This window comes from Carlito syrichta, unplaced genomic scaffold, assembly GCF_000164805.1.
Source record: "Carlito syrichta isolate Samal-C Ts95f unplaced genomic scaffold, Tarsius_syrichta-2.0.1 Scaffold123342, whole genome shotgun sequence".
NCBI classification, from domain to species: Eukaryota; Metazoa; Chordata; class Mammalia; order Primates; family Tarsiidae; genus Carlito; species Carlito syrichta.
In genome coordinates this window covers 61605-78610 of record NW_007067438.1, presented here as the reverse complement: position 1 = coordinate 78610, position 17006 = coordinate 61605, and the positions used below count along the sequence as shown (strand labels likewise).

The 17006-nt window shown below is 40.2% G+C and overlaps 1 protein-coding gene across 1 annotated transcript in view; it reads left to right on the top strand.

Moving 5' to 3' along the window:
• Positions 1-5724: 5724 nt before the first annotated feature.
• The window catches only part of LOC103249714 (protein FAM135B-like), a gene marked incomplete at both ends in the record, with an annotated part of 68662 nt that continues 57380 nt past the window's right edge, over positions 5725-17006 (top strand). Inside the window, one exon of the mRNA XM_021707669.1 lies at positions 5725-5804. Coding sequence (XP_021563344.1) covers positions 5725-5804 — 80 coding nt within the window. The remainder of the gene's footprint in view (positions 5805-17006) is intronic.

The following is a 17006-nucleotide window of genomic DNA, read 5'->3' as shown; positions in this document are numbered from 1 at the left end:
AAAACAGATATACATACCAACTATCAGGTGAGAAAGAGACACAGGGCCCGGGAAGAAGTGAAGAAAGACACGTAAGAAAGATTCCCTAAGGAGTACTGATAGCTACACAGAGACAGGCCAATAAAATCGAGAAACAGTGTAAGTCAGAAGGTAAACAACAGACATGATCTAAACCAACAGTTACAATGATAAAATCATAAGTCAAAATAAGCAAAAGAGAGAAGTGTGAGAGGAAAAACAGATATACATACCAACTATCAGGTGAGAAAGAGACACAGGGCCAGAAAGAAGTGAAGAAAGACAGGTAAGAAAGATTCCCTAAAGAGTACTGATAGCTACACAGAGACAGGCCAATAAAATCAAGAAACAGTGTAAGTCAGAAAGTAAACACCAAACGTGATCTAAACCAACAGTTTCAATGATAAAATCATAAGTCAAAATAAGCGATCAGACTAGAGTCACTTCTCTGATCTCCGATTCCGGCCTCTCCCTTTTGTTTTTTGTTGCAGTATAGGGATGGGGCTTTGTCTCCTGTTTCGTGCTGCTGCTGCCTTAGGACCTGAGGTAAAGTTTGTAGATAGGTGGGCGGGGCAATGGAAGTCTCTTCCTGGAGAATAGCAAGGTAGTTTAAGCAGATCTGTTTTTCTCCACTTGTCTGGGTCCCCCAGCTTGGGGTCTTGCACTGAGTACCTCAGCCAGGGTAGGCCCGGAGTTCCAGAGCTCCAAAGCTCCAAAGGGCAGGCAGTGGGTGGTGAGAGTGGCTCTAAGCCCCCTACAGGGTACTTCAGCCAGGAATGGGACCGGTGTCTCTGAGGGCCGGGCACCCAGAGCCTCCCTGTGTGACTGGCTGCTTGGTGCCGGGTGCCGGGCTGGAGACAATGCAGCCGGGGAGGGATCTGGAGGGGGCTGGGACCGGAGACTTCCACACACGCAGTAGAACAGCAGCAATAGTGGGGGGGGCGCAATATCTGGCCTTGCGTAGGACCGAAGTTCTCGGGCCTGGCACCAGCACGGTTGGTGGTGGGCTGGGGGATGGGGGAAGAGAAGTAATAGCCTTTTTGTGAACTCACGTTCAGAGAATCTCACCAGTTCACCTATGCCATCGCCATCTTGCTTCCCATCCCATCTAAAATATTATTAACTGTAGTCCTCCTGCAGTACATTAAATCTCTAGACTTAATCATACTATGTACTTACTAGCTTGTACACTTTGACCTTCATCTCCCCATTTTGTTCCCTTCCCTGCCCATGGTGAACATCATTCTATTTTATGATCTATGTATTTGACTTTTCTATTGTTCAACATACAAGTGAGATCATGTATTTTTTTCTGCATTTGGTTTATTTCACGTATACATAATGTTTTCTAGTTTCCTTCATGTTGCTACAAATGACAGTATTCTCTTTTTTATGGTGGATAACTTTTCATTTTATGTGTACACACATATTCACACAAAGAGTGCCAAAAATGTATACACATTTTAAGAAAGGGAAAAAAACTGTGTTAAAATTGTCATGCTCTCTCTTCTCTCTCTCTCTCTCTCTCTCTCTCTCTATATATATATATATATATATATATATAAAACAAAAGATGAATACAAGTTATATTTGACTTCTGCAATTATAAGAGGTGCTCAAAGTGGTTATCATCAGTGTCCAGACACTTCTGATTATGACTAACTAAAATTAATACATAGATAACATCTCTTAAAGTATGTTATTTGTATCCTGGCATCACTGGGATATATGTGTGTATATATAATCTTCCATCATTTCTTTATGCATTGATCCATTGATGGGTACTTAGGTTTTATCCATATATTTGCTGTTATGAGTAAAGCTACAGTGAATATGGGAGTGCAGATTTCTCCACAAGGTGCTGATTTTATTTCTGTTTGGTCTATACCAGCATAGCGGTTTCTGGATCATATGGTAGTTCTATTTTTAGGATTCTGAGGAATTTCCACATCCCATAATGGCTGTGCCAGTTTACATTCCAACCAACTGCGTACAAGGGTTTTCTTTTCTCCAAGTTCTCACCAACACTTGTTATTTTTTGTCTTTTTCATAATAATCATTCTAATAGGTGGGAGGTAATAGCTCACTGTAATTTTTATTTTCATTTCCCTGATGGTTAGTGATATTGAGCACCTTTTCATGTACATATTGGTCATTTGAATGTCTTCCTTGGAAAATGTCTATTCAGGTTCTTTGCCCATTTTTAATTGGATTATGTTTTCATCTGCTATTGAATTGTATGAGTTTCTCATCCATTTTTAATATTAACCTCTTATCAGATATGCGCTTGCAGATATTTTCTGATATATTTGCCATTTTATTTTGTTTATTGTTCTTCTTTCTCAAGATTGTTTTAGCTATTAGGATCTTTTGTGATTTCATACATATTTTTAAATTGTTTTTCTCTATTTCTACGAAAAATGCAACTGGAATTTCTATATTGCTTTTGGTAGTATGAACATTTGAACATTTCTCCTTAGGCTTATTTGTCCTTGTGTGTCCTCTTTAGTGAAATTTTTCTTCATGTGTTCATCCTCTTTTAAAATTGGTTTGTTTGTTTCTCTTTATTATTGAGTTTTGAGGGGTTTTAATATATTCTAGGCAATAGTCCTTTGTCAGATAGTGAATTCTCATTATTCACAGTAGTATGTTCAACAACGCCACCATGAGCACTGAATTAGCAAATACTGAACTATTGTTCCTTGGGGAAACATAGAGATAGGCTCCTGTGAGCCTTTGGCCACATTTTTTGTCAACTGATCAATACATAACCTGGTTTTATGTGTTTCTGTTTAAAGACACCTTACTTAATATGTATTGTTTATTCATTAGCATTGAGCTCAACCAATAGTACTATAATTCATAGCTAAATGAAACTCATCTGATATACATATTTTCTTCACAAGGCACATCACAGCATACCTGCATTTAGGACCACTAGGCAGCATTTCTGCCCTATACTTTGGGACTATTTTAAACAGCAGAATCACCAACAAAAAGCACAAAGTACAGAATATGTGGAACAATATACAGCAGAAAAGATACTTGCTTGTGATCTGGTTCAGTTTCAGTTGGGAACCTGGGTATCAGAAGATTTCTATTTTTTGCCACTGTACCCATGTCTGTGAATGACCATGAAGGTGCTGTGAGCATTTCATTTGGAACTCCAAAGTATCAAATAATTAGAAAGACCCACAAACACAGAACCCATAAATACTAAGGATTGACTACATGTGATTTGCAAATGTGTTTTCCCACATTGTAGCTTGCATTTTAGTCCTCTTTGAAGGGTCTTTCACAGAACAAAAATGTTTAATTTTAATGAAGTACAAATTTATCAACTTTTTTATTTTATGGATTTTTTTTGTGTGTCAAGTCTAAAAACTCTTTGCTTAGTTCTATATTTAGAATATATTTAAAAGTTTTTCTATGTTTCCTAAAAGTTTTGTAGTTATGTATTTTTCATTTAAACCTATAATCTTCCTTTAGTTTTTACATAAGATGTGAAATTAAAATTGAGCTTTGTTTGTTTGCTGTTATTTTACCTATGGATGTCCAATTGCTTCAGGAAAATTTATTTTAAAAGGCTGTCCTGTATCCATTACATGGCTTTTGCATCTTTGTCAATAATCACATGGGCATATTTATGCCCTTGTTAATGCTGGGTGAGAAGTGGAGGTCCAAGCCCTCTACATGGTCTCTACTTAAACTGGGTGGGAGGTGAGGTTCTCTACCACCCATTAGAGATGAAAACCTGACTTCCTTCTGGAAACCTTCTCTTGGAATGTTGGAGGTGGAGGGGCAGTACTGTCTCACAACCTGGCAATAATGAATGTCAAGACTTCCCACTCCACCTTTGCTGATATGAGTGAAGGTGAGGCCATCATCTTTTTTGTATTGGTTGGCTGAAGCAGAAAGCTATTATCTAAAAGTTTTCTGTCTTGCTAGGCTGGTCCCTTCCTGATCCTTTGGCTACAGGGAGCAGGCATATTTTTAAAAAATTTTCTTTCTTTGTTTTTTATTTTAAAGATGTGGGGTACAATTCAGGGTTAGGTATACAAATGTTCATTATACAGGTACCCTTGTTGATGAGGTGTGCCCCTCCCTCCCCTGGCAGTTTCCCTCAACTGCCAGTCTCCCCCTCTTAGTTTCCCACTACTGCCAATCCCTTTCTTATAGTATTATGATAATTGTTCAAGGGCTGCTTATGAGTGAGAACATAGGGTACTCTGTTCTTTGTTTCTGTGATAGATCATTGAGTATGATTCACTCTAAATCCATCCAAGTTGCTGCGAAGTCCATATATTTGTCCTTCTTTATGACTGCATGATATTTCATTGTGTATATGTTCCACTTTTTTTAAATCCAGTCCAGGGAGCAGGCATTTTTCTTGGACCTTTATTTATTTATTTTTATTTTATTTTTAAAATATGGCTCTTAGCATTTGCCTTTTGGCATCCAGTCTGAGATATATGAGGCAAAAATAAAAAATAAAAAAGCAGAGAACTCACCCACATGTCTTTGCTTGGGTCCTCAGGTCCCTAGTCTGTCTGCTCTTTTCTCTACCTTTAAGATTCTTTTTGTTTGTTTTATATATGCCATCTAGAATTTTTAGTTGTGCTAAGTGTGGAGAACAGGAGAAAGTATGTCTATTCTATCTTTCTGGAAGCAGAAGTCATGACAGGTACTTTTAAAAAATCTTCATTTAATAGGTACAGAAACAAATTTAGAGAAGTTACACAAAGTACTTAGGAATATATGAAACACTAGGAATTCCATGCCAGAGTTATTTGCTCTAATCTCCTCTGTTCATCATTTACACATAAAAACAAAAATGGGACTGCCAACAGAAACATTCCATAAGTATATTCACAGTGCAACTGCTTCAGCAGCAGAGTACTCCCCCAGCTATGAACTCAACGAGCCATGAAAACTGATGTGTTCATGGTCCATTTTCCTTGTATTTCACTTTGTTTTATTCACATTCAGTTTACAACGGGTTTTAAATCAGTGGAAGAGGAGAACAATTATGACAGCATAAATGTTCCCAAGTGCTTACAAGCAAAAAGTCATTAATTTCAAAGCACAGAATTTCTAAAGATGCTTTTGGGCTTGTGGCAAAAGAGGGCATATAAGATAATTTATTGACCCTATGGAAACCTGCACAATGGCCTAAAGTTATGGAATTTGGAAATGGGAGTGATATACTAAAAACAGAGAACAGAAATCCACTGAGAAAAGTGTTTGGTTATATTCCCAAGAGAAACAACTCAGCGCCTGCCTTTCTAAAGGAAGTGATATTTTGTGTTGCAACATGATAGAAGCTCAATTTGTCTATGAATTTTCCATCATACATTAGAGAATCAATTTTCTACAACAGTTAACTTTTCAGACTAAAAACCTGCATCCCTTAATGTCACTGTGTGACATTCACTATCTATTTCTTTTCTCTCTTCCCATCACCTCCAAGCTTATTCAGTCTTGTATGATCTCAAGTGAACTCAACTTCCCCCTTTCAGTATTGCCCATCTCTTTCCTATCTGACTCTATTGATAAAATGCATTTTCCATCGATGCCAGATGATCGTGCATACTGCCAAGAAACTTCCCTGGTTTCCTGTGGATTTCAGGACTATGTCTAGGTATTTTTAGACATCAGCATTAAAGAGCCTGATCTTCAGCAACCTGTCCTCTGCTCTTCTCTTAGGTATTACCAGATCCGAGTGACCTTGAAGGTGTCCTCAAGGATCCCCCACAGACTGAGTGCCTCCATTGTTGGGCAGACAGGTGAGTAGAAGAATGGCAATGGAGTACTTGTCCCCAGTGGTGAACATCACCCTCCTTTATCACTGCATGCCAAAGCACAGCAGAGTACAAAACACATAGAACTACTCAATCATTGTTGCATGTTGGTTGAGTGAATTTTGGAAATGCAGAACAACTGCTGGAGGTGGGTGTGTGTGTATATTATTGCAAGGGAGACCTGCCTTAAGAAAAATATACTTTCCCTGGAGGGAGGGTTACTTAGGTACAAACTGACTATGGAGGGTTGGTTAAAGTCAAGTCAGAAAGAAAACAGGTGGGAAATGATATTCAGAAAGTGGGTAAGGAGAAGTCTGTTGTTAAAGAGAATCTGGTAATCAACTGGGCACAAAGGACTGAGGGAGTAGACAGTGGATATACACACAATAAAGGGTTCAAAGACTTTGCAAGCTTGAGAGGAGTGCCAAGGAAACCCAGATCCTAATCTGAGGAGGCTGGAATATTAAATTAGTATACAGAGCTCCAAGCAGGTATGCTGTCCTTGAATATTGTCAGAAATATAGAACTTACAGCACCAGCATTAAAGAAACATAATATTAACTAGTAGAAATATAAGAGGGTTACATTGGCAAATTTAGGAGAACTTTGTAGACTAGGGAGACCTGAAGAAGAAGTAGAAAGATTTAAGGGTAAGGGGTGAGAAATTAAGGAAATAAAAAGACAAAGCTGTGGAAAATCTGTTTAATTTTAAAGTAAGAGAAGCCAAAAATGTTATAGAAATCTGAAGCAGTACAGTTAGGAATTCTGGTCATAACTACACTTCGTAAAATTCATCTGGAATTGGCAATGATTTATGGTGAGTAAAATCACATGCAATTGAATACCCACAAGTTAGGAGTACAGATGCAGTAATTTGCTTAGTTCTACCTTGGGGAGCTCTGGAGGGGGGAGTTGTTTCCTCAGGTCATTCAAGAGGACTTAGAGAAGGCCTATGATTTTTTATCAATAAGCTGACTCAAGCCTGTGGTCTATAAAGAGAAAGACACTTCTGACCTCCTGCTTCTGTCCTGATAATGATGGGCAGAGTAAATGTTAGGTAATACTTGAGCTTCATTATTTCCAGGGTGTTCCTTCTCTTCCACTTCACTCCTCTCTCCTGGGAATAAATCAGGCATCTGATAACTGGAAAAAGGTGGCCACCCACTCTCCTATGTCCAGAATAGATTTAGGGTAATTCAGGAATCCAGCAGTTCCCTCCTTTTCTGCCACCCTGTATTACACTCACCCCCACACATCCAACAGAAGAAGTTCATGATGTTTGCAGAAAGAATCTTGGACCCTGACATTCATGAGCCAGTTGTGTGTCCTCAGGCATTATCCATAGCTTTAGCTTTATTTCCTCACCCGAAATACAAGGATAAAAATCCATCCTCCACAAGTTTTTTTTTTTTCTTAGAGATTATAAATAAAGAGAACATTTTATATTTTATAGAGATTATAAATATAAATGTGTCAGGACAAGAACTGGCACAAAGTGTCCAATTTCTCCTACCTGTGAGTGGTTATATGACCAGGGGTGAAAGGATCCAATTCTCAAGGTCCAGGGAAGAGAGACCTGGAAATCAGTTGGTAATAACACTCTAGCTAACCTGATGAAAGCCATCCCCAGGATCCTGACAGGAACTTTGCTTCTTCCTTGTGACTTTGGGCAACATGAGCTCAGTTCCTGTCACTGGCTGAGCCATATCTTAGAGCTGGCAGGCTCCAGCTGTGAGAACCAGAGGACTGCCAGGTACCCAATGACTGGCAGAACCCAGCTAGCAGCTTGCAGAAGAGAAATATTCGAGATAGTACCACACAGAGACAAAGAAAAGAAAAATGAAATATAAGTTTTTGGGGAAAAAACCTATTTTCATTTTTGGTCTAGTTTGACAGAGGAATAATTGCAGCAAAGGTGTTGCGTCCTGAGTTTTACATGAGCACAGAGGCCAACAATAATTTACCATAAGAGGGCCGGGCTCAGTGGCTCAGCCTGTAATCCCATCACTTTAGGGGGCTGAAGTGAGTGGATTGCCTGAGCCCATGGGTTCGAGACCAGCCCGGGCAACTTGGTGAGATCTTGTCTCTACAATAAATCAAAAAATTAGCTGGGCGTGGTAATGCATGCCTGTAGTTCTGGCTACTTGGAAGGCTGAGGTAGAAGGATCGCTGGAGGCCAGCAAGTCAACGCTGGGGTGGCTGTGAGAGTGCTACTGCACTCCAGCCTGGGCGGTGGAGTGAGACTCCAACTAAAAAAAAAAAAAAATTTACAATAAGATTGTTCCATGGATGAGAGATATTTAGAATTTGTAATTTCTTTTTCAAGGTGAATTTTCCAATTATATTATCTTCAGTTTGATACTGCTGCATTACAAAGCACTCCGAAACTTAGTGACTTAAAACAATGGTTTACTCTTTTTTTGTTAACGCTTTTGTTGGCCAGGCTGGCCTAGGGACATTTATGCGGTGGTTTCAGCTGAGATCTAGCTGAGGATGAAGCATCCAAGATGCCTTCACTCATCTGTCTAACTCCTTGGTTGGGGTGTCTGAACTGGTGAAGGGACAGCTGAGAGCTTTGGTCTTCAGTTAGGTGGTCACATTTCTTACATGATAGCTGAGTTCACCAAGACAGAAAACAAAGACAATTCAAGGTCACTCAAGGGCTGGGGGCGGGTGGGGACTGGGACAGGGTCACTTTCTCCATGGCCCATTGGTCAAGGCAACTGACAAGGCCAGTCCAAGGGGAAGGAAAATAGACTTCATGGGAAGCACCATTTTTATGTACAGTGAAGGGAGGAAGCTTTGGTAGTCATATTTGCAGACAATTATTCAAACATATTTTCTATTACCTGTATGTATTTCTGAGATAAAAAAAGGGGAAAAATTTGCAACGAAGTATATGGCATTAAAAAAGAATCAGGAGAGGAGTAAAACCGCTTGAAATCTAATGATGTCTTTTATACTCATTAGCTAAATGGTCTTGTTGAAATAAATGATTTAATTTGGATTTTTTTGTTCCACTTATCTCTAGAATGAAAATAGAAAAAGCTTACTGTGTCTAGAGAGGCAGAATTCTAGAGTCATATGCTCTGCGCTTTCCAGGTTCAATTCTTTCTTCTGCCACTTCTAAGCTGTTTGAATTTAGAAAAGTGACTTAATCAGGTTTATTTTTAGGTTTTATCTATATGTTGTAGGTGGTACTTATTTCGTAGATTTGTGGTAATGATAGAATAAATTATGCTAGTAAAATGATTCGAAAGCTGCTTGTACGTAGTGAGTTTATAATAATTGTTAGCTAGAAACAGTGTTGCTACTATGCATAGAGTTGCTGTTTACTTATCAGCATTCTGCCCTAGGCTGGTCCGCAGCACACATCCCTGGGGATGAGAGGCTGCTTCCCCACCCTGGAGATGCTAGCAGTCATCTTAGGGAGTCAGAGAAGTGGCCAGATGATACAGTATAGGGGAGACTGCAATGACCATCTGATGGATCAGTGGATCCATCCAGGAATTCCCTTGTTAAGATCCAGGTGACTTGACTGATAAAGGGCCTCTTGAATGACAAACAGGAGTTGGTCCAAGAGATATGGGTGAGGAAAGATAAACTGAACACAGGTAACACAATGGCCTGTACAGAGCAAAGACTTTCACAAGAAGAGGAGAAATTTGGTCTGTCTGCCACTGACATGAGAAGAGATTAAAGCTGGGGCCAGGATTGGAGGCCATTTTGTGCCCCATGGAGGAGACTGATTCCATTTAAAGTCACAACCAGGGCCAGGCTCAGTGGCTCAGCCTGTAATCCCAGCATTTTGGGAGGCCGAAGCTAGAGGATTGCCTGAGCCTACAGGTTTGAGACCCACCTGGGCAGCTTGGCGAGACCTCGTCTCTACAATAAATCAAAAATTAGCCGGGCATGGTAGCACACGCCTGTAATTCAAGCTACTTGGAAGGCTGAGGTGGAATGATCGCTGGAGTCCAGCAGGTCGGGGCTGTGGGGACCGGAAGTGTGCCACTGCACTCCAGCCTGGGTGACAGAGTGAGACTCCAACTCAAAAAATAAACATAAAGTCACAACCAGATGAAGTAAAAGTGCTTTAACAGCATAAACACATGTGCTGTTCAAACACATGGTGTCATCTCATAAATCAAGGTACAGAATTCTACATTTTTATTCTCTTTTAAATATGTCAGTTTTCTAATAGCCTTATTATATAGAAACATATTTCAATTATATAGATGATTTATATACAGATTCCTAGATGTGAAACAATGTCTCATTGAATTTTACTGGCTACCTATTTATGATTAGATCCCATAAATATAATTAAATTCCCCTAAGTACCACTGCATTTTCTTTCCAATACCTTTGTAAGAAACAATTGGGGAGAGGAATTAACTGGAAAACTGATGGTTTGCTCTTGTCTGAGTTAGCTACAGATCTTGTTGAGTAGATCATGACAAGTTTGAACTTGCACCAGTTAGAAGCAATCCTACCCTTGGGTGTTCTAGAAAGATCTTAGCATTAAAGAATGAACAAGTGTATGAATGGTGATAGCCACTATAATAGTGTCAGTTATGCTCATGAACTTGAGTTCAGGGTACAAAAGAGCCCCTTCTGTGTGAATGTGGGAACATTATGGGGGACGGGATTGGTCCTAATATTCAGTATGAATGTAAAGGCCACAGGTCTCTATCACTGCCAGAAAACAAACAAAAATAAGGTTTAAATTACAGGTGATTCTGAATGATTCCCCAAATCCAAGACAATCCTTGACTATTCCAAACATAAAAGAAAAAAATCAGTGTGATATCTTCTTGTTGTTCTCCTATAACGTCAGTGAAAATCAGGAAAATTCAGTGAAAATTATGGGAGACAGATCAGTGAAAATTAATAGGTTACAAAATCGGATTTTTAGGGAGGCTGACCCTGCAGCAAACAGGACCGAGACTCATATAGTCATATTAATATCCCACCCATCCACTTCAGAGCTATGTGTGCCAGACAAGCCCTTCAACCACAGAGGCTTACATTTAATTTTACATAATGAGACTAATTATATCTTTTTTTCTTGGGTTGCCAAGAGGGTTTGGAGAACATGATGGTGAAGTGTTGGCAGAGCGCTTGATCCTTAATAATAAAAATACAATTTAGCTTTTATTATTGTAAGTAAATAAAAAGTTTTACTATGGATTAAAAGAAAGCTTGCCAACAGATATATTCCCAAGACAAAGGTGATCTAGAGAGGATGATCGGCGATTTGATATACTTGAGACAGGGTACCCTGAAGCAGGGGTGAAGGATGCCAAGGTTAAAGGATGTTGTTCAGCATTCAGTGTGAGGGCGGCAGGGGATCGTGAGATACAGGAACACGGGACAACTAGAGCAGGACCAAGTCTTTGACCAGCAAGGCATGCTGATCCCTGTGTCATGTCATGTTGTGTAAGTGTAATGACCTTAAAGACTGGTACAGACCTTGAAAGGATTATTATATCACTGCTGCATCCCTGTGCCCCATTAGCTACATGGGTTCTAGACATCTGTGTCAGAGCCATGTTCTCTCATCAGATAGTTTTTAAAGGAACTGTTTTGCCCACTGGGATCATGCAGCAGAGATGGAACAGAACAGAAACGGGCCACACTTTTCCTCAATAAAAGTATGATGGGAACTCTCAAAAACTTTATTGTGTGCCTCAGTACTCAAATTGAATATTTCTTTCATTATTCTTAGTAGTATTCATAAGACATGATGTATGTACACATATATTACATATATATGCATATATGTATATAACTGATTTCCAATGGCCTTTCTGTACATATAAATATTTATACATGTAAATGTATACACGTGTGTGCAGGTGCGTATGTCTATCTTGTTTCTAAGATATACATTAAACTTACACTTGTCAGTCAAATGTATGACATTTGGATCTAAATTGATATTTATCTCACTTCAACAAAGTTTTCAGATGCCTCCTACTAGCCAGAAAATGTACTGTGCCCTGAGAAATACGGAGATGAATGGTAAATAATTGAATTTGAGGGGTAACATATTCCAGAAAAAGGAAACAGATGTAAGAGATTTAAAAATGTGATTATGCTAACTTCAAAGTCTTGCTTACATTTTATGGGTCTCAGATTCATTTTCTCTCTTTTTCTAAGTTCAGGGTAACAGTAATTGGTATGTCCATATCTGTGACTAAGCGTTAAGTACCCTCAGACTTGCTATTTCTTTATACCCAAATAGTGCTATTTAATAGATTCTCCACTCCCTTCTAACCTAGAGATGTTCACTTGCTTTTTCTCTTAGGGGGCTGATCAATTGAGTTGGGCTTGGGGGCGGAGGTCTGTTTGAGTGTCTAGAGGCTTTGGTAAATGACTAGGCACAAAACAGGCATCTGCTAGTCATTGCTCTTCAAAGCAAGAGAAAAGGTAGCACAGAAAATTGTGAAAACGTTTAAAAATTGCCATGATTAGTTTTAGTAATGTTTTGAGAGGTAATTTTCATTTCCATTAAGTAAAAGCATTTAAGAGTTTCACCATGTAAGGGGCGGGGGAGAGACATTTATTCTTCAAATGAATCAATCAATTTCTTTTCAGGGTCCATTAAAGTGCACCTCATGGAGAATGTGAAACAGGTAGAACATTCTAGCTCCCGGGCTCTAGATACATGCTTGGGGCCTGAGGAAAGCCTGCTTAGGGCTGGCAGGGCAGACTTCCTGAATAAGAAATATATTTAAAGGAAGCTCTTAAATATACTCACCTGTCTGAGTCACAGCAGTCAGCTCAGAAACAATGAAGCTCAGGGGTCCCTCCCCTCTACTCCCTGAGCAGGCCAGATTCTTCTTGGTCAGCTGGTCAAGTGACCCAGCTCCTTTGGTTCAACCAGCATTATCACTCTATCCCTTGACCTTGAGACCACATCTTGCAGCCTGCTTGCCATCTAGGGCTCTCCTCAGGAAGCTTTCTTTAATTTCCTGTATATTCATGTGCTTTGACTCATTTCAGCTTCTGCTCTTGCAGTTTGTTCCACTTTGAATGCCTATCTCTTCCTTGCCCACTCTTTCGCTCATTTCCTCTTGCCTGACTGAAAGAATACACACAGCCTTCAGTGGCCAGGTGTCTCCGGGCAATCAGAATGAATACTTCCTCATACAAGCTGTATACACGTGGCATGTATCCCCTCCCATGCCCGCCTCTTGATATCTGTGCATCTCCTACCCTGTTATAGTGTATTTTCAGTCACCAGAAGCTGGAGCTTCCATTTGGAGGACCACTCCCAGGTCACAGGAAGCATATTGTACAAAAAATTGACCTTCTCTGAGAGTTAGAATCCCATCCTACCCCCTGCCATGAACCAATGGTCATTAACACAGGGTCATGGAAGCCCAACTCCCTTGCTTCAGGATGTGATGATGTTGAGACATAAGGCATACTCTAGAGTCCCCTGAGCATCGGGCTGTGCCCTTCTCGAGTCCTCTGAAATACACCCAGGCCTGTCTTCCTCTCTTTCCTTAGCCAGGTTCCCCATGCCCCATAATGAACTCACTGAGGGTGCATGATAAATCACTTGCCTGAAAATCCTTGTCTGCTCCTTTACTGTCTGTGTCCAGAAACTTATAGAAATAGTAAAGCAGACAGGAAGTAGGGTTTGAAATTAGCCAGACTCCAGTTCACCTGGGTTCCTGCAGTCATAGCTTTTGTGCTTCTGCTTAACCCTCCATAAGTGTGAATGATAATAAGAAGATCCCACAGAGCTATAAGGTACTAAGCAAATTTTCTGTCCCATAGGAAGCCTGCATATGTGTGAATTCTCATGTTCAGGTACACATGCCAGGACACCACAGCCTTGCATGACCTCCTTCTACATCTGCCAGGAATGACCTCTTTGTCTTTTTCACATCTGGTTTGAATTCTATTGAGACACTTACTCAGTGTCTGACGTTCACTGTGTGTGAGAGGCTATTGACATTGCGCATGACAAGCCTGCTGTCCTGGGACTCAAACACTGGAGTGTGGAATAGAGGGACTGAGTGACAATCACAATAAGAGTGCAGAGGGCTCAGGAGGAGGGAGAACCCGGATGCTCAGGGCTCTGGGGAGGCCTCCTTGGGAAGGTTGCTCTATTCTGTGTGTCATGCCTGACTTTCAATGTCCTGACTTCTGGTCCAGAGTCATCAATGCTAATCTCCCTTTGTTAAGAGCATGAGGAACATCCCTCTAGCAGGTCCTTATTAATTCAGTTCAACCAGTGTCAACATCTCTATCCTGGTATTTGTTTCCCTGTTGAGAAAGGGTCTAGGATCCGCCTGGTTTACTGCCTATCCCTCATGGAGGCAGCAGTATTAGCAGCTGCTTTGTGGGTAACTTCACCCAGTATGCTGAGTTTTAAGCAAACAAACTTAGAGAGAAAGATGAGGGAAACGTAAAGGGTCCCTGAAGCATATAACCATAGATGTAGCGCGAGGCTTCAGACTGGCTTAACCTGTGGATGGGAGGAAGAATCATCTCTCTAGACTACTGCAGGAATCAATTCTAGAGCCAAAAGTCACTGGGTGACCTTGAACTTACTAACCTTTCTGGACCTCGTTTTTCCTCTCTATAAAATGGAAATGATGCTAATAATAGTAATACTTCCTTCATGTGATTGTGAGATTTTAAAATGTTACTATCCTCATGTAACATCTTAAAAGGGACTCTGACATAATGAGCCCTCAATCAATGGTGGCTGTTTTTAGTTTTATTACTAAAACATGGGGAGAAGTTACATGGACTGAAATTTTAGGCCTGATGGATTTTTGCATACTCAGTGTTTCTTGAGGGCCTCCTGTGTTCTGGGCTCTGATTCCAGAGTTCTCTGAACCCCTGACATGCCCAATGGCAGATACTGTCTTCCTTCACTCTCACCGGAGGTTTCAAGCAGGGGTTTCAGCATGGTATGAGACAGCGCACAGTGAAAAGAACATTCTAAAGTTGTATGCATGTACTCAAAGTCATTCAGGCCTTTCTAACAGGAAAAGGCTTATTTTTTCATGATACTGAAGAATATGCATTAATCGTTCATGTGGAAGTTAGTGCTTAAACTTATACTCAAAAGTGCTGCCAAATAAACCTAGAGAAAAGTTGCTTTCTTCAATTCTGACTCGGTAGTGCCTGGGATACAGTAGGCATACCATGTATGTTTACTGAATTAGTAGATGAAACACCACATCGGAAGACAGAGCTTGGACCAAAGAATATCACTCTGTCAAAAAGATACTTGCACACTCATGTTTATTGCAGCATTATTTACAATGGCAAAAACATGGAACCAATCATGCTACACATTAAAAGAGGACTGGATAAAAAAATGTGGTACATATGCACAATGGAATATTACGTAGCCATAAAGGACAAAATCATTAATTTTGCAGCAACTTGGATGGACTTAGAGTATATGATACTGAGTGGTCTATCACAGAAACAAAGAACTGAGTACCACATGTTCTCATTCTTAAGCGGACCTTGAACAATTGTCATAATACTGTAAGAAAGGAATTGGTAGTAGTGGGAAACTGCTGGGGGAGGGGGACACACCTCATCAACAAGGGTACCTACATAGTGAACATATGAATACCTAACCCTTTAAACACATCTTTAAAATAAAATTTTTTTTAAAAAAGAGAAAAACTGAATTCCATGCAATTAGGAAAAGGAAAATACTAAGCTCTTGAAAACTAGGCAAAACAGGTTGTTTGGGGAGGAATATCTTTAATAGGAAAGCATGCTGTTTTGCGTTTTCAATAGTTATTAAACTCTTTGAAGAAAAAAAGAATCCCTGATTATTTAGGAAAAAAACTAAGTATTCAAAAGAGACAAGGCAAATTCTTTCCGTTTTGCCCAAAAAGTCTTTGATAGTTTAAGAACAAAGTTTGATGCTGAGAATTTAGAGTATAAATGTGGAAGATGTCCTGGATCTGTGTGGGGAGAACTGTTCTAAACCCCCTAAAACCACAGCAGGTGGGGTCACCATCCTGAGCCCAGAGTTCCTCACTGTGTGACCCAAAGAGCTCCCTCACAGAATTCCATGGGGACTTGCTAAACTCAGTGTCTTGATCCTGACTCCCAGACCTTCTAAGTTAGACTTAGGAGTTTCAGAGGAAATATTGAAGAGGAAATTCACATGGGGTTGTACAAGATAAACGCTCTGCTCTCCCAGAATCTGGGAATTCTGAAATAGTAGATAATAGATTGATACTAATGATAAATAATTGCATGATTTAGTTCTCACTCCTCAGTAACTTAGAGTTACAAGAAGAAATTCTGAAGACTTAATGCCTTAATGTAAAAGACAAGTCCCTACGAACCTTTGCAACAGAGGACTTTTATTCTTGATCTATTCACAGATGCATTTTCATCTAATGCCAGTGGAAAGTACAGCAATTGTGAAAAGATATATTTTATTTCTGAGCTAACCGATGCTGTTAGTCAAGTGGAAAAGTAACTACCTTAAACTGCAGGAAGACTGTCTCTGCTCCAAACTTTGTTGAATATACATCTCGGACATGCCAGGGGATCTCTTTTAACCCTGAGGATTGGCTTGTGGATTTTCTTTTCTTTTTTTTTTTTATTAATCAATATTTTTTATTATGGTTTTGTGGGATACAGTTAAGGGTTAGGTGTACAATTACGTTTCATTCAGGCACCCTGTTGATAAGAGGTGTTTTCCCATCCCCAGACAGACATTTGCTACTGGGAAACTATGGGGGGGGGGATGGGATTAACAGTGGATTTTCTTTTTTTTTTTCAATTTTCTTTTTTTGAGTTGGAGTCTCACTCTGTCGCCCAGACTGGAGTGCAGTGGCCGCTCCCGGCCACCACAGCCTCGACCTGCCGGGCTCCAGCGATCCTTCCGCCTCAGCCTTCCAAGTAGCTGGAATTACAGGCACGCGCTACCACGCCCGGCTGATTTTTTGATTTATTGTAGAGATGAGGTCTCTCCAAGTTGCCTGGGCGGGTCTTGAACCCGCGGGCTCAGGCAATCCACTCACCTCGGCCTCCCACAGCGCTGGGATTACAGGCTGAGCTACCAAGCCCGGTGACTTTCTAATAAATATATTAAAATATACCAGTTTCTCACAATTGCATCAGAAAAAGAGTACTTTTTTCTGTAAGATGTTTTTAAAATTAGTTAGCTCCTAATAACTC